At 64.4% G+C, this 16,803-nt stretch overlaps 1 protein-coding gene across 3 annotated transcripts in view; it reads right to left on the bottom strand.

Moving 5' to 3' along the window:
• Positions 1-1,959: 1,959 nt before the first annotated feature.
• The window catches only part of ZNF335 (zinc finger protein 335), a 17,142-nt gene continuing 2,298 nt past the window's right edge, over positions 1,960-16,803 (bottom strand). For 2 of the 3 annotated variants that reach the window (XM_053246273.1, XM_053246274.1), the window contains exons 2-29: positions 16,594-16,692; positions 15,986-16,200; positions 15,556-15,814; positions 15,247-15,324; positions 14,752-15,036; positions 13,922-14,065; positions 13,665-13,817; positions 11,011-11,263; positions 10,726-10,903; positions 10,514-10,626; positions 10,352-10,370; positions 9,840-9,956; positions 9,661-9,737; positions 9,394-9,554; positions 8,663-8,886; positions 8,486-8,579; positions 7,016-7,110; positions 6,679-6,926; positions 6,347-6,479; positions 5,876-6,250; positions 5,431-5,573; positions 4,797-4,939; positions 4,495-4,598; positions 3,490-3,573; positions 3,309-3,392; positions 3,161-3,226; positions 2,925-3,006; positions 1,960-2,365 (exon numbers count right to left, since the gene is read on the bottom strand). In XM_053246273.1, the coding sequence (XP_053102248.1) occupies positions 2,247-2,365; positions 2,925-3,006; positions 3,161-3,226; positions 3,309-3,392; positions 3,490-3,573; positions 4,495-4,598; positions 4,797-4,939; positions 5,431-5,573; positions 5,876-6,250; positions 6,347-6,479; positions 6,679-6,926; positions 7,016-7,110; positions 8,486-8,579; positions 8,663-8,886; positions 9,394-9,554; positions 9,661-9,737; positions 9,840-9,956; positions 10,352-10,370; positions 10,514-10,626; positions 10,726-10,903; positions 11,011-11,263; positions 13,665-13,817; positions 13,922-14,065; positions 14,752-15,036; positions 15,247-15,324; positions 15,556-15,814; positions 15,986-16,192 (4,038 nt within the window). In that variant the 5' untranslated portion in view covers positions 16,193-16,200; positions 16,594-16,692 and the 3' untranslated portion in view covers positions 1,960-2,246. Of the gene's footprint in view, positions 2,366-2,924; positions 3,007-3,160; positions 3,227-3,308; positions 3,393-3,489; positions 3,574-4,494; positions 4,599-4,796; positions 4,940-5,430; positions 5,574-5,875; positions 6,251-6,346; positions 6,480-6,678; positions 6,927-7,015; positions 7,111-8,485; positions 8,580-8,662; positions 8,887-9,393; positions 9,555-9,660; positions 9,738-9,839; positions 9,957-10,351; positions 10,371-10,513; positions 10,627-10,725; positions 10,904-11,010; positions 11,265-13,664; positions 13,818-13,921; positions 14,066-14,751; positions 15,037-15,246; positions 15,325-15,555; positions 15,815-15,985; positions 16,201-16,593; positions 16,693-16,803 lie in introns of all 3 variants that reach the window. The other variant, XM_053246275.1, reaches the window with a different exon arrangement.

Here is a 16,803-nt window from a genome sequence, read left to right as displayed (position 1 = left end):
GGGATCCAAAATTACCTGAGCAGACATTTAAAAAAAACCCCTTCTGAGCACACACACTTTGAGGGAGCACTGCCCCCCAGCAGGCCCAAGCCAGGAAGGGCTTGAAGAGAAGCACAGACATTTGGACCTGGGCCTGGGAGCCCCCAGGGAGGGGCCCCTCTCCCCGCTGGGCACCAGCAGCAGCAGCCACCGCCGCCGCCTCCGACACAAGCTGCGGATCCTGCGCCCTCCTCAGAGGCAGCTCCACGCAGAGCCCACTCCGGAAGTCAAGGCAGAGAGAATGGTAGCCAGCCATGCCGTGGCCAGGGAAAGGCACAGCAGCAGCACTCACCGCCAAGGCTGCCCAAAGGCCTCCAGCCCCCCCAGGGGGGAGCACACCCGGCCCCCGAAGCTGATCTTGCCAGAGGAGGGCAAGCCACCCCCCTCCCCCAGCAGGAGGCGGAGCCCTTTCCAAGGCCCCCCCCCAGAGTTGCTCTTGGGGGGAAGTGGCAGGGCAGAGCTCCAGGGGGTTTCCTTCGGGGCTCCCCTTCTGCCAGCCCAAGCCCCCGGCCATGCTCCGCCACGCGGGGGGGGGGGGGCTTTCCTGGCCCTGCACCTCTTTCTGCTGCATAGGCAGCCCAAAGGAAAGTCAAGCCAGCGTGAGGCAGGCTGGGGGCCGGGGCCTGCTTGCCACCACGAAGGAGAGGCGAGCCTGGGCTCTCCCGTCCTGGGGGCTGCAGGCAAGACTGTGCAGCACAGCTCCCTGGCTGCCCAAGCCCGGGGCTACCGGAGGCCTCTCGGCTCACTCTCACGCCCTTTCGGCAAGTCAGCCAAGGAAGATGCGGCCGAACCCCTCCTGCTGGCGGCTTCAGCCCGCTCCTTCTGGGCAAGCAGAGCCAGCCGCTGGGGACCCCTTCCTGCCTCCTCTCATGCCCTGTCAGCCACAAAGGACATCTTTGCTCCCCGTGGGGCCCCCCGGGACTGACCCCCCCCATTCTCCATGTGCTCGCAAAGAGCACAGATGCACCACAGACTTCCACCAGCTCTGCAGCAGTTTCCTGCAGGGCTCAGGCAAAGCTCCGGGGAGGGGCAGGGAAAGCAGCTTTCCAGCCCGCCCCCCAGGACCCAGAGCAGGCAGGGGCTCCAGGGCAGCCGCAGCGGCATTGCGCCAGGCCTCCTCCGGCAGCGGGCAGGCCGGGCCCTCCACATCTGGTGGCGTGACCTTGTCCCCAGAGGACTCCCAGCTGCTGCGCCACGATCCGGCTTCATTAGATAATAGCCCGTAATCTAGGCTGCCCCAGATTGGCCTTGCTAATGCCAGCTGCCCCAACTCCTGCCCGTCCTCGGGGGGCTGGGGCACCGCTGGGCTGCCCTAGATTTCCAGGCCCAGCTGGTGGGGGCATGCTCCTGCGGCCCTCCTGGGCAGGCCCCCTTCCCTCCCCCACAGCCCTGGCCTCCCGGCTGCAGCGGCCGTGCCAGGACTCCGGTTTGGACACGGCTCCTTCCCCCGCCTCCCCCAGCAGCCCACAGGCAAGGGCAGGTGGGCCTGGATGGGCCGGGCGGCTCTCATGCCACAGCCGGAGGCCTGCTCGGGCTGCTGGGCCTGGGGATGCTGCCTGCCCCTGCCAGGAGGGGAGCGCTCGCTCTCTCCGCCCCGCTGCACGCGTTGGGCGGGTCAGGCCTTTTGTCCCCTTCAAGATCATCGGGATAATGCAAAGGGCCCTCGTTACCCTCCCAGATTAGCTGTTATAATCCCATGTAAACACTGCCAAGCAATCGGCTCAGGGAGGCTGCGGTTGTACTGGGGAGAGAGTTACACGGGATTTAGCCTGTTCACCAGTCGATTACTTCCAGCGCTGGGCTGCGTGTGGGGCTTGAGCTGGTTCCCCCCTCGCCCCAGTCAAGGTCACCTGAGCAGGTGGCAGCAGGCGGGGGGGGGGAGAGGGGGGTCGACCCAGCCCCAGAGACGGCACGTGTGCACAGAGTCCTGTCTGCCTTTATTCGGAAGCACAATCCAGGCCAGCAAACCTGCCCCCCACCCGTGTGCAGGGCCAGTGCGGGGGCGGGGGGGCGGCCCCCTCTCTGCCCCAGTCTCTGCTCCGGACGTGCCGGCCGGGGCCTGTGCAGCAGCAGCAGCAGCAGCAGCAGCAGCTCCTTCCAGGGGGCCACGCTGGGTGCTGGTCGAAGGCGCAGGCAGGCAGGCAGGGTGGGCCAAGCACGAGGGAGCCAGCTAGCCAACCAGTCCTCTGGGGGCGGGAGGGGCCCGGCTACTCTCCCAGGGTGATGATGTCGTAGTGGATCCCCGGCTGCAGCGGGTGGAGCGACTCGGCTGCGGCCTCGGTGTCCAAGGTGCCCTGGGCCTGCGCCATGGCAGCATCTGCCACTGCTGCCGAGAGAAAGGAGAGGGGGGGAGGAAGGGAGGGAGGGAGGAAGGGTTCCTGGGGCCGGACAGGGCAAGCCTGGCAGCCACAGCCGGGGGGGGGGGGGGGCAGGCCCTCCAGGTCCTCTCACTCCTTTCAGGACCCCCATTGGCAATCTGCTTGCCCAGGTTGGTGGTGGGCAGAGGCTGGGCACGGAGGGTCCTTGGCTGCCACTCGGAGGCCGCAGAGGCACGGAGGGAGAGGCACATGGGAAGCGCCATATGCCGCGCCAGCCCCTTGCTCCCTCTAGCTCAGTATTGCCTGCACAGACTGGCAGCGGCTTCTCCTCAGGCATGGGCGGCCCCTCTCCAACCACTTCAGGGAGGAGAGTCCAGCGGGCAGCAGGGGGCAGTGGTGCCTACTGCTGCCCACCCCACCCCCCTCTGCTGCCGGGCCTGCACCAGCGCCATGCGATCCCTCAGAAAGAGCCAGCTCCAGGCCGGGGGGGCAGCAGATCTGGGCCTCCCCCCTCTGGCCGTTGCCAGCCGGGGAAGGCTGGCGCCTGGGCCCGCCCCTCCCGCCTACCTGTCACTGCAGAGCGGGCAGCTGCCTCCAGCTGGGCCTGCGTGAGGAGCTGCTGTCCTGGCGACACAGGGACGTACTGGATCTGCAGGGAGAGCCGGGCAGCTGCAGGGAGGGCGCCCTCTGCCCCCCCCCCCCGCGCCCAGGCCTGGCCTCAGCCTCCAGCCATTCCTCCCTCCCTCCCGCCCCCTACCCCCCGCCCCAGGCCCTGCCTTCGCTGCATGGCCCCTCCCCTGTACCTGGGGCTCCTGCACAAAGGGGCCACCGGGCTCGTACTGGATGTGGGTGATCTGCCCATCCTGGACCTGGAATGGCAAAGGGGGGGGGGCGTGAGAGCACGAAGTGGGGGGGGGGAGAGAGGCAGGCAGCAAGAGGGCAGCCTCTCACCTGGATATGGTGCCCCTCAGGCAGAACCACGTATTCCTGGGGCAGCAGGTGCTGGGAGCCATCCTGGGTGATGATGTACTGGACCTGGGGGGGGGGGAGAGGAGGAATGACCGGCCCCCGTCTGACCCACGCCTCGCCCTCCCCGCCCCCTCCAGCCCCCCAACGCCTGCTGCCCACCCACTTGGTTCTCTGCCGTCACCAGGTGCCGCACCATCTGCCCGTCCGCTGTGGTCAGGATCTCCTGGATGTAGGCGGCCTCCTCCTCCTGCAGAGAGCAGCAAAGGCCAGGCCTGAAGCCTCCGCCCTGGGGGAGCAGGGACCCCCCCGCCCCCCCCCGGTGTCTTTGCACAGAAGGAAGCCCCAGAGAGCAGAGCCTGCCTGGGCATGACCCTCTCGGGGGGGGGGGGGGGGCTGCTCCTAGGCTGCGGCAGGCGCTGGCCCGGAACTCCTCGGAGGCTGACCGACACGACCGGCCCTCACGGGAGCCCTTCAGACTTCCCAGCGGTTTCGGATTGTTTTAGCTTTGGCTTGTTTTACTGGCTGAAATTGTTTTATTTACTGTAAACCACCCAGAGCTAACAGATGGGGCAGTATTAAAAATGGAAATAAATAAGACAAAGGAGGCTCCAAGCTCCCCAGAAGTGGGGGGCGGGAGGGGTGACTGTGTGCCCGCGGCCAGCTGGGCAGGATGGGGCGGGGCCTGCTTCTCTCCGCCCTTGGCACAGTGCCAGGGACAGAAGGGGGGCGGGGGGGGCTGCTGCTGTCTCACCAGACACACAGCGCCCCCCCACGCTCCTTGCTGCCACCCCCCCCCCCCGGGGCCCGGAGCCTGGCTTCGCACTCCTCCTGCCCCGAAACAGAGACCTCTCGCTGCTAAGGAGAGCCAGTGCACCATGGCCGGCACTACTTCCCCGTGGCATGAAGCAGCCGGTGGAACTCCAGGCTGCACCAGGCAGCTCTCAAACGTTCAGTACATTTGTGGAGAGCAAATCTACCGCCAGTGACCAGCAGCACAAGCTCTGTGTGCGGAGGCAGGGCTCTGGCCGGCAGGCAGGCCTTCGTGGGCTGGGCTGGGCTGGGCTGGGCTGGGCTGGGCTGGGCGGGCCGTGGGCCTGACCCAGCAGGGCTCTTCTTAGGCCAGAGGGCCGGGCAGGGGGGCGCTCAGGGTGTTCCCGCGCGTGCGTACCTGGCTGGGGATGCTCTGGCCTTGCGTCATGATGATGTGCTCCTGCCCCAGAGCCTGCTGGAGTCTCTCCGGAGACAGCACCGCCTGGCCAGACTGCAGAGCCGCTGTGGGGGGGGAGGGGGGGCGTCAGGCGGGGGGGTGGCTGGTACAGAGCGGCTGTGCTCTGTAGGCCGCAAAGAGGTGCTGGGGCAGACGCTCAGCTCCGGCTCTTCCAGGATGTGCTCCGCTTCTGTAAGCCCCATCGTGCCCCCCCCGCCTGTCCCCGTGGCTGCAGACGGGGGGGGGGCCTCTTTCCCACTCACTCTGCAGCGTGGCCAAGGCCTCCTCGTCGCTGTTCAGGAGGATGGTCTGCGGAGGGCCGGCTGAGGCGGGCGGGGGGGGCTCCTTCCCTTCTGCACTGTGCAGCCGCTGCACGTGGAACTTGAGGTGCCCGTTGCGGTTGAATCTGCCGGTTGAACAAAGCCAAAGGACGGAGGAAGCGGCCTTCTACCGGGCCACACTAGCTTCGTCCGTCCGGCTCAGGACTGGCTACCCAGGCTGGCAGCAGCGGCAGGAGTCTCTCTCCCAGCCCGATCTTGTTGGAGATGCTGCCAGGGAGGGGACCGGGAACCCTCTGCGGGCAGGTGCCCTGCCCAGAGCGGATTCCCCATCCTCCCCCAAGGCGGTGCTGCTTCTTCGCGGGGGGCCCGCCCCATGTTGCTGAACTACAGCTCCCAGGACCCCGCGCTAAGAAGCACAGCCCTGAGCTGAATGCCTGGCACTGCTGCCACGGCGCCTCCCCTCCAAGTGCAAGCCCGGTGGGCCCCGCTCAGCCAAGGGGGCAGTCCGTGCGTGTTGGCCTCCCCCTCGCGGTGGACGCGGAGCTCGAGGTGGGGAGCTGAGCTGAGGAGCCCCCGGCCCCCTTCCCCCCCCCCGGCCCCGGCCCCCCTCACCCACCTCTGCCCACAGACGTGGCAAGCAAAGGGCTTCTCGTTGGTGTGGGTCAGAGTGTGCCGGCGCAGATCCTTCTTGTTCTTGGAAGCAAAGCTGCAGTGCTGGCACTTGTGGGGCCGCAGGCTGGCGTGCTGCTCCATGTGGTCCTGGGGGGCGGGGGAGGCCAGGCCCAGGTCAGGGCAAGGCTCCTGCCTCCAAGCCTGCCGGCCTCCTCCCCAGAGACCCCCACCGGGGCTAGCCTCTCCCTCCGGCCCCTCACGCTCCAGGGACGTCTCCCCCATCCCTGCCCCAAGGCTTCTTCACCCCTCCCTTCCTAGCTGCAAAGGGACCAGAAAGGCCCTGCCCACGGGAGGCCACCCTCCAGGGCCACTGGAGGACACCCCAAGCTGGGGAGGAGCAGGAGAGCCCAGCTCTGGCCACGCCCGCCCCTCGCGGGAAGCGCACCCACCCTGACTTCCGGCCAGGCGGCTGCCGTGAAGGCACAGTCGGGGCACTTGAAGGCGCTGGGCCCCACGTGCGCCCGCTTGTGGCTCTCCATCTCCGCTCGGCCCGCAAAGGGCGCTGTGCAGATCTTGCAGGAGAACTTCCGGGCCGAGGACGCCTTGCTGCTGCCTGCCAGCTTCTTGGCCGGGGCGGCCTTCCAGGAGGCCTTCTTGGCCGGGCTCGGTGGCGGCGGCGGCGGCTGGGCGGGCCCCCCGGCTTGGAGTGGGGGCAGCTCCTGCTCTCCGGGTGCCAGCGCAACGGCCTTGTGGGCCTGCCAGGCCAGGCACTGCACCAGGGGCCACCTGACGCCGGGCGGCCCCTCCACCGGCTCCCCGTCCCCCTGCCAAGGACAAGAGCGGCTGTGAAGAGACTCCCTCGCCAGGGCCCTGGTGGCCGCCCGTCTCCTGCCCCCCCCGCCCCCCGCCCGCCCCCTCACCTCCACGTGCTGCCGCTGCTGCTGCTGGCTCTCGGGGGCGCTGCTGGGAGTCATGAGGTCCTTCAGGGTGCCCCGAATCACCGCCTGCAGAGCTGGGCTGGGACTCTCCTCCTCCTCCTCCTCCTCCTCCTCCCTGCCAAGAGGCAGCCCGGTGAATGAGGGCTCTGGGAGCTAGCTCTCCCCACTTTGATCTGGGGCAGATCTGGGGCACAGACAGAGAAGCCCAAGGAGAGGGCCTGGCTCAGTCCCACCAGTGAGCTCTTCTCCAGGCTGTGGGGCTCGGCCAGCTGCCCCCCCCCCCGATGGGGGCCCAGAGCTCGCAGGATGCTCACCCGTAGAGCGTGCCGCCATCAGCCTCCCCGCCAGGCGTGATGATGCTGTACTCGGCGGTGCTGCTGAAGGGGATGGTGACCTGCTGGAGCTCAGCGCCGCCCAGCGCCGCCGCTGCCGCCTCCGCATAGGCCTCCTGCACCAGGGCCTGGCTGTGCTCGTCTTCGACGTGGAGCGTCAGCACCTCGGCCGGGGGCTCCTGCTCCCCCCCTGCTGGCTGCGCTTGGGCCTCTGCCCTCACGACGGCCACCTGCAAGCCAGGCACCGGGGTCAGCGGGAAGAGCCTCAAGGCCCAGGGCCCTCGTGGCAGGCAACCGGCCAGGACAGCCGCCCCCTCACCTCCAGGGAGCTGGCCGGCAGCTCCCGCTGGCTGCTCATATTCAGCAGGAGGTCCAGGGCCGTTTGTGTGGCCAGCTCAGCCGAGCCCTCGACACCTGCAGGACGAGAGGAGGAGGAGGAGGAAGAGGAGGAGAGAGCACCGCCAGCCTGGACCCCAGCCCCAGGAAGCGCTTGGGGGCGGGGGGGTGGCCCTTCCCCAACGTGTGCAGCACCCTTGCCCGACTAGAAGGGGCCAAGGAGGGCCTGCCAAGGGCCTTGGCCTACCAGGCAGGAGGGCCAGCTCTCCACCAGCCCCACCCGGAGCCCCTCACACCATCCGGGCGAGAGCAGCACACACGCGCACACACACACACACACACACACACACAGAGATCCGGGGGCAAGCCAAAGGGGCTCCCCGAGAGAAGCCTCAAGCAAGGGGCTCATCGGAGCACAGCAGAATTCCCGGGGCCAAGCCAGACCTGGAATCAGAGGGCCCTGGGGTGGGGCAAGCTCTCCAAAGCAAGGGAACTAGCAAGGGCATCAGCTAAGAATGGGAAAGCAGCCCTGCTGCTGGATCGGGCCCAACAGCCTGTTTCCCACAGTGGCCCGCCAGATACCTCTGGGGAGCCCACAGGGAGGAGGTGAAGGCAGGCAGGCATGCCCTCTCCCTTGCCGTTGCTCCCCTGGAAGAGGCATTCGGAAGCATCCTGCCTCTGAGCCTGGAGGCGGCCTACCAACAGCTTTGCCCACCATGGATTTGTCTAAGCCCCATCTAAGCTCTTGGCCATCACATCTTGTGGCAATGAGCTCCACAGATTAACTATGCACCGTGTAATGAAGTATGGTCTCTTGTCCATCCTAAATTTCCTGCCAGTCAATTTCATTGAATGATCCTTGGTTAGGGTTAGGGTTAGAGAAGGAGAAAGACGCTGTCCAGTGCACGCATCATTTGATACATTTCAATTAATACACCTCCTGAACACCACATTTTTTCCAGACTAAAGAGCCCTCAATGCTTTAGCCTTTCCTCACAGGCAATGGACTCCAGCCCCAGACCTCCCAGCGGCACCTTCTCCAGCAACAGGCTGTCCTTTTTGACAGGCAGTCCCCCCAAACGGCTGCATCCGAGATTTGCATCAGGGCGCCACAATCCTTGCACTTCCATTTCTGACCGCTTTCCCAATGAATCTGGAGCGTGGAAGCGGCCCTTTCCCCCAAGCTTCAGTGGCCATTTTGCCGCCCGCTCAGCCAGTCCGCAGAGATCCTTTTGGCGCTCTTCACAATCCATTTTGGGTTGCACCACCCCAAGCAGCTCGGGAGCTCCTGCCCTCCGGTCACTGCGGCACCAGTCAAGAAGCAACGCTCCCCATCGCTGGGGGCCCCGCTTCTGGCTTTCCGCGGGGGAGACGGCTCTAGCACTTGGAGCCCCCTCTCTGAGCTTCCGGGCCTGCCTCCTGCTCCCTCCCGCCAGCCAGCCCCCATCCTCACCTGCCTCGTAGATGATGGTGGCCCCCTCCAGGGGCTCCTGGGAGAGGACGGGGGGCGGTGGGGCCGGCAAGGCTTGGGCCGGTTCGCAGGGGGCCTGCCGGAGACAAGAGACTGAGAGCAGCTCCGGGCGGGCGGGCGGGCGGGCGGCAGGCGTGGGGCCGGGGCCCGGGCACTCACCGGCGGACTGGGCACCACCGCCTGGCTCTGGCTGTGCTGCTGCTTCAGCTCCTCGATCTGCTGGAGGGTGAAGAAGGGGCGGCGGCGGCGGCAGGGGGGCTCCTCCGGGTGCCGCTGCACCCACTCCTCAAAGCTCTCCGCGTGGCGGCACTGGACGTGGAGGCGCAAGTTCTTCTTGTGCTTGGTCATGAAGTGGCAGAACTCACAGGCAAAGGGCTTGCCCCCTGCAGGCAGCAACAGGCCCAGAGGACAACTTTGCCTTGGCCGGGATGCAGGGCCAGCCAGGGTGGGGCATGCCGCCTCCTCCCCCCCCCCGTCCCCTCGAGCCCACACAGGCAAGGCCAGGAGGGAAGCCCCTGGAATTGGGGGGGGGAGGGAGGGGGGCGCTTCCTGCCAAGGCATGGCGAGACTGGCAGCCTGCCCTGGGATGGACTCCGGACACAGGCGAAGCGGCACATCTGGAGAGCCAGCGGCCGTGCAGGCCTCTGAGGGGCAGCCGCCTCCCTCTCGGGCAAGGATTCCCAGAGCAGCAGCAGCTGCTGCTGGGCCGCTGAGGGAGGCAGCAGGATGCTGGCCTGAGCAGCAGCCGGCAGGCTCTCCTCACCACAGCCCTGGCCCTCGTGGGCAGCCGCCGCCATACCTAGGAGGCACTTCCTCCAAGCCCAGCCCCCCGGTGGGCCAGAGCGCAGCCCCTCCCTCCCGCTGCCCGCCTCCCCCCGCAACACACTCACCGATGTGCTTGACAGCCATGTGGGAGAGCAGGAAGTCCTCGCGGACGGTGGCGTAGGAGCAGACGCTGCAGCGGAAGGGCTTGTCGTTGAGGTGCAGGAGCTGGTGGTTGAGGAGCAGCTTCTTGTCCTCGCAGACGTGGTCGCAGAACTCGCACTTGAACCTGCCCGGGGGGAGGGGAGGCGGCGGTCACCGGGGTGGGGGGGGGCACGGGGGGGGGTGCCTCCCCACCAACCCCCTGCCCCTGAGTGAGGAGCACGAGGCACTACCGGCGGTTTGCTACAGCCTGGATGTGGGTCAGCAGGTGCATCTTGAAGGTGTAGCGCTTCTTGAAGGACTTCCCGCACTGCAAGAGGAGGGGGCGACAAAGCGGTTGCCTGCATCACTTGTGGGGGGGGGGGAGGGAAACACACACACACCCCCAGTGCTCCTTGGCTGCCGCCCTCACCTTGTCACACATGTGGGGCTTTTCCATGCTGTGGGTCTTCATGTGCTGGGTGAGCCGCTTCTGCATTGGATAGACACGGTCGCAGACGGGGCAAGGGAAGGAGCTCCGTTTGGGAGGCTGCAGAGAGAGAGAGAGAGAGGCGCTGGATGAGCAGGGCAGCCCGGGCGGGAAGCGAGGAAGCGAGCCTGCCCACCCCAGGAAGGCAGAGACAGCGCAGGCAAGTCCAGTCCGGGCAGCTGGCCTTGGGGGTCCGGGAGCCACTCTCCACGGCCGGGGCAGTCTCTGCCCTTCTGCCTCCATCTGCAAGTGAACAGCAGACTTCCCACTCGTGGGGCTGCTGGGGAGGGGCAAATGCAAGGCGGCCTGGAAAACCGCCCACACGGGACAGCTACCCCGAGGCAGCCCAGAAACACCATTAATCTTCATCAGTAATCATGATTCCTATTAAACCCCATAAGGAATGTTGCACTGAGGGGATGAGCAGCAGGTGTGAGACGGAGCTGCACACTCACGGGGTCAGCTCGCTTCTTCCTGAAAGGGAAAGGACCCGGGTGAGGACTTGCCAAAGGGTGAGGGAGGGGAGGGGAGGGGAGGGGAGGCCCCCCACAGCAGCAGCCGCCGCAGCCGCAGCTGACTGGAGGGCCAGGGGAGGCCTGGAGACCGTCAAGACTTACTTGTCACGGTTGTGCACAGCAGAGTGGCGGAGGACGTCCTTCTTGTACACGCTGGTGTACTCACACTCCTCGCACTTGTACGGCTTGCTCCCCACATGGTTGAACATGTGCTCCTGCAAGGGGCAAAGAAAGAGGGGGCTTGAGGGCCGAGCACACACAGGCCTCCAGCCCGGAGGAGGAGCTGCCGCCGCTGACGCCGCCAGGGAGCCCACCTTGAGAGACGACCAGCGCCGGGAGCGGTAACTGCACTGCAGGCAGCGGAAGCGGTGAGGGTCTCCTGCCTCGTGCGAGTCGACGTGGAAGCGCAGGTCCTCGTGAGTCAGGAAGCGGGAGCCACAGATCCGGCACAAGTAGGGGCGCATCAGCGGCTTGGCTGACTTATAGCAGTACCTGCGGCAGAACCCGGGCGCTGAGCACCAGGCGCCCAGCCTCCTCCCCCCGGCGCACAAGCCTCTCCCAGCACCAACAGGAGCCTCCCCCCCCACCCCCCCGCTCACCTGCGCCCCGTGTACTTGCGGTATTTCTTGCCCAGAAAGCGGTGAGAGGGCCGGCCTCGTCGACGAGGCACAGCTTCTGCTTCTTCGTGAGAGGAGGGATCCCTGTTCTCGGAGTCCGACTGACTCACAGTGGGCTCCACCAAGTTTTCTCCCCCAAGGGGCGCCAGGCTCGAGGAAGTGGCCGTCTCAGGGCCCTGCGCGTCTCCCGAGGGAGCAGCACTCTGGGATGAGACCACGGGCTCCATTTCACCACCTGTCCCAGGTAAACAAGCAAGGGAGCAAGGCTGGCTGGCTGGTGCAGGGAGAGAGGCAAGGCGGCTGTTGCCAGCACGGCCATTCTGCAGGCTCCCAGAAGCCCTTCTGCCTAGGTCTGGGACTGCCGGCTTGTAGCGGGATCAGGGGCTCCCGGCTTGCTGGCATTTGGGGACAGGCAGTGGGACAGCCGCTCCCCGGTCCACCAGCTACCAAGGGCATGGGAAGGGGATGAGCCTCGCGCCTGGGAATGTCTAAGCAGCCCTGGAGTCAGCTCTCGAGTTCACCCCACTTCAAGGTCTCTCTGTCCACAGACTGGCCTTTTACTTCCCCCTCCTCGAACAAGCCAGCGCTCATCACCTCAGCAGGAAAGCAGGTAAGGCCCTGCGAACACAACTCCCTTCCCCATCACAAAAGAGCTAATGGGCAACAGGCACTCAGGAGACATCTGGTGGGCCACTGTGTGAAACAAGATGCTGGACTCGATGGGCCTTCGGGGGCCGGATCCAGCAGGGCTGTTCCTCTGAGATGCACTCATTAAATTTACTGGTCAGTTTACTGGTCCTTCCAACCTGACAGATACCGTCCTTGCACGTCTATTTGCATACAGGTTGTTCTGGACCATTCATGCCATTGTGCTTGACTCAAGCAGGGCAAACAAAGGCAATGGGTCCTTTTGAGATCCACTGGAATCTCCCTCCTCAGGAAGAAGGAGCAGCCGGGATTCTGCCTCAGGGCCCATTCTGGGCTATAACTGGCCCTGGCTTCATGAACCAGTGTCCTTCATCTGGGCTCTATACCATGGAGTCACCCACTGTCTGGGCGCCAGCCTTGACATCAGCCATAACGCCAGGCCATGACTTGCTCTTCAGGCCATTCCCGCTCTCAGCCACCAGATCGGCCTTCCTCACTGGCCTGATTAACCCAGCACACCTCGCTGCTACGAGAAGCTGGCTGCACGAAAAGAAGAGCCCTTTGGGATTCACCCCTGCTGCATAACCTGAGAAAAGAGGTCCTTTGGTTGCACATGAGCCATGAGGGTCCAACTGTCACTAAACGGAAGGGCGAGGTTGTATGGTCACCACTGCACCCCTCTGGGTTCTTCCCATCCCTGTACTTTCCTAAATCCCAAACCCTGTTTCAGAAAAGCTGATGGAAGTCTGGACAAAGCGGGTGAAGCGGCTTATGAAGGAAGCAAAGCGTCAGCAGGCCTCTGAGAGAGTGCGGAGGAGGAAGGGGCCGGAGCTCAGGGGCGAGCAGCTTTTCGGCATGCAGGAGGTCCCAGGCACCTTCCTTGGCAGCACCTCCAGGTAGGGCTGGGAAAGACCCTTCTTGGCTGGAGCTGCTGCCAGTCAGGGTAGACCAGGCTGAGCCACACCGATCCAGGGCCCAACGCAGCAGAAGGCGCCTGCAAGCTATGCAGGGCGGGATGAGAGAAAAGCCACGATCTCCTTTGTATCCTGGCTTTCCTCAGCAAAACCATCAGGAAGGCCACCCACTGGGGTGCCCAGAGCAAGAATGGGAAGTGAGGATTCCCACACGCAAGTCCAACACTCCACCAGCTCCCCTTCACTTTAAATCCACTCATTCACAACCCTACTGCCACCTGGAGAAGTTTCTTTAAGGAAAAGGAGATTAATATTTGGAAGAGAGGTCCAGCCATGGTGGCCACTAGCCATGCTAGCCCAAGACACGTTCGCCCTGTCACAAGCCAGCCTAGCTCTGACCCATTGCGACTGAATGTCCAAGACAGACCCCAAACCACTTAAGGAAATCCATTCTGGGAGGGAAGGAAGCAGAAAAGCCACCTCCGCTCTAACGGCCGGCCCCTTTCCTGCTGCAGCTCCTTCAGCACAAGCAGACGACTCTTGCCTGGCCGGTGCTTCCCTCCTCCTGAAGCCTATCACCTGGGTGCGAACTCTGCCACCTGGGCTGGGGGGGGCGGTGCGGGGGGGAGAGTCCCGGGATGGCTCTTTCATCATCATCATCATCATCATCATCATCATCATCGGTGTTATTGACTTTTAACTGTCCCCAGTGGCAGAGGCACTGCTTACATGGAGAAGGCCCCAAGCTCACTCCTTGGCAGCACCCTCTGGTAGGGCTAGGAAGACTCCTGCCTGAAGCCTTGGTTTGCTGCTGATGATCAAGATGGGGGAGGGGGCAGCGCTGGCAGGAGGCTTCCCTCTCCCCCACCGGTGACGGGAACAACCACTTTGTCTTCTCTTGCGGTGCGGGAACGCCTTCAAGTCGCTGCCAGTCAGAGTAGTTTGTACTAAGCTAGGTGGACCAAGGGCCTGACTCCGTGTCAAGCGCCTCCTGACATACCCACGGCTGACCAAGCACAGCCACCCTGGCAGGCCTCTTTGGGTCCTGGACAGACGTTGGCATTTGCTGCTTACCCTCCAGTCGAGGCAGGACCTCCAGGCGAGGCAGCTTGCGGGGTCGCCCAGGGCGGCGGCGCAGCCGTTCCTCGCTGGAGGTGGGCAGGGGCCGGCTGAGCTTGGGCAGACGCCCCCGGGGCTCGTCCTCTGCTGGGTTGTAGTCACTGTCGTCTGTGGTGGGAAGAGCAAAAGAGAAGTGGCCGGGAGGAGAAGAGAAAGCAAAAGCGAGGCTGGGAAGAAAGGGCAGGCAGCGTCTGGGGGGTGCGGCAAGATACCTTCCGGGTCATCAATAGCGCCAGCATCCACAATGTCGTCCTCCTCCTCCTCCTCCTCCGCCTCCGCGGGCTTTGTCCCCTCTGGTGCCTTTGGTGCAGGAACCCCCTTACGCGGGCGCCCCTTCTTCAGGCCAGGGGTCGATGCTAGAGGAGAGGGAGCAGCAGAACTCTATGAGGCTGTGGCCCAGCAGGGGGACGTTCAGCACAGAGGGGGGCCACTCCCAGGCACAACCACGGTGCTGTGCAGGCGCAGAATTCAACCTCCAGCACAGCATTCAGCACCCCCAGGCCACTCCCAGCTGGCTCGTTCACAGGAAGCTTTTTCTTTCTCCACAAGTCTCTGGCCACAGAAGACACACACCATCTTCCCGACCAAACTCAGAAGCCAGAAGGTGGGCAAAAGGGTGGGGCATGGGGGAAGATGAGCAAGCCTCCCAGGAGCCAAGCAGTGGAGTGTCCTGCTCTGCCACCCCTCCCCAGGGCTAAGAGGAGCTGGTCACGGGAGAGCTGGAGAAGAGGGCTTAAGACCCTAAGAACAGCTCTGCTGCTGGATCAGGCCCACGGAAGCCCACCGAGTCCCGCCTCCTCTTTCACACAGTGGCCCACCAGATGCCGCCTCTGGGGAGCCAGGCAAGAGCTGAGAGCGCCCTCCCGCTCTCCTACCGTTACTCCCCTGCAACTGGTTAGGGTTGCTGACGTAGCCCGTGGCGCAGAATCCCAGCTCTCTTGGCACTGAACTGGAGTGGCCGACGGCCCTGGCGACACACGGCTCCCTCGGCATGCCCCTTGCGTATCCCTCCACTCCCCCGGGCAAGGCCCGCTCCACGCACCGGGCTGGAAGTGGCGCTCCCGCATGTGGCTGAGGAGGGTCTGCCGGGAGGCACTCTTGTACTGGCAGAGCTTGCACTTGTACTGCTGCACCATGACCACCTCCATCAGCTCCTCCAGGCTCTCCAGGTCAGGCTCGCCAGCCTGGCCGAGCTGCACAGGCGCCACCTGTGGTTCCAGGGGGCCAGGGTGCTCCACACAGGTGGAGGTGGGGCCGTCCGCCAAGGCTTCCACAGCCAAGCTGTGAGTCAGGGCAGAGCTGGCCACGTGAGACATCTCCGGGGCACCTAAGGGCAAATGCAACAAAGCCCACTGAGGCCCGCTCTTGGGCGGCGCACCTGGCCAAGAGCTCCTCCCACAACCCCCTCGCTGCGTCCGGGATGCCCCAGAAGGCCCCTGGAAGCCAGCCCCATTCCTGGCTGGCGGAGGCTGGAACTGCAGGCACCTTGAGTTCCCGCCCTGCCAGGAAGGCACAAGGCACAAGCCTTGAGGCTCACCGTCATCTGGCCCTTGCAGGATAAGGTACTGGGTGGTCTGCGCCCCCCCCTCCTCCTCGCTTGTCACAGCAATGCATCCTGAAGCAAGGAAATGGAGAGAGCAGTCGGCTTCTCTTCTCAAGGCACGGAGCAACTCAAGCACAGCCCAGAGTCTGCGAAGAGCTGCCGGCCCCTGCAAAGAGTCCCAGGGGGAAGCGCTGCTCCCCAAGTCCTTCAGCCAAGCCTCCGCTTTTGTGGCTGCAACCGCAACAACACTCCCCCCCCCCGGCCCCTCTCCCCAGCACCCTCACGGATGCTCAGCCCACTCACTCTGAATGATGTCCGGCCCGATGGTGGACTCTATGATCTTGTCAATGGCAGAGCCCAAGTCAGAGGAGGTGGGGGCTGTGGAGTCAGACACCCCAGAAGCCCCTTCTGCAAGGACACTGGAGTGAACCCGGCCCTGGGGAGACTGGGAGGCCAGGGCAGACTGGCTGGAGACCAGGGCGGACTGTGCAATGGAGGAGGAGTCGGGCAGATAGGCCCTCAGCACAGCGTCCGTGCTGGAGCTGCTCTCGGAGACCTCGGCCTGCAGGGAGAGGGAGAGAGAGCAGCAACTGCATTTCGGCACAGCTTGGGGAGGCGGGAGAGGCCTTTCTGAGAGCGCCAGTCACCTCGCTCAGGCAACCTTTGCTGTCCTCTGCCTCCCTGGCCGGCAATGACCCCCTCCTGCCCCCATCAGCCCAGGAGGAGTCTGTACCAAGGAGACTCTCCCGCTGTCTGAGCTCTGGCCGACACCAGACTCGTCTGCTTCTGAGAGGCTGACAGGCACCAAGGCAGTATCGCTGCTGTCTGCAGACACCGCCTCCGAGGTCTCCATGCCCAGGCCACTCTCCGAGGGCTCCTCTTGCTGCTCCAGCCGAGGGGCTGCATCACTGCTGCTCTCCACTTCATTCTCTGCTTCCATGGCCAAACCTACAGGGAGGAGAAAGAAGGGCAAGCCAGCTGCAGCCATGCCCCAGCTCTCCAGGAAAAGACCAGATCAAGGCAGCAGCATCTACCCTCCACAGAGAAGCAGTCTCCTATTGCCAAAGGAAGAGGGTTGGCAGCAGACAAGAAGCAAAGCCAACGAGACTTACTGCTCCCGGTCCTACAGCTGGACACGCCTACACCCAAACCAATGGGAGCTTTTTCAAGACCCTGTTCCTCAATCTCTCTTATGAGAATAGCACATGGGATAAGTCACCACTCTGGACATGCCGAACTGTACAATCTTTACCAAATTCTACCATCCTCACAGTTATCTCAGAAGTAATAGTTATGGGGCAATCTTGCCTCTGCTGCACAAAAGGTGTTCGCAACACATACCTGAACAGTGATATCCCAGTTTCAGCTAGAAGTGGCTGCAATTCCTGTTTTTGTGTTTCAGAGAGATGAGGAAAGGACCAACGTCCAGGAGCTGTCATGCTACCCAAGGAAAAATGCAGAAAAACGAGTGAGCTCCCAAGAGAGAACATTGCGTAATCTGCCCAGTTCCCCAAATTATAACGGAGGCAAGCCTTGGCGGCTTCCCAGATG

This window comes from Hemicordylus capensis, chromosome 4 (genome assembly GCF_027244095.1).
Source record: "Hemicordylus capensis ecotype Gifberg chromosome 4, rHemCap1.1.pri, whole genome shotgun sequence".
Classification (NCBI taxonomy): Eukaryota; Metazoa; Chordata; class Lepidosauria; order Squamata; family Cordylidae; genus Hemicordylus; species Hemicordylus capensis.
Note: the sequence above shows the minus strand (reverse complement) of the source record. Positions and strands in the feature narration are given on the sequence as shown.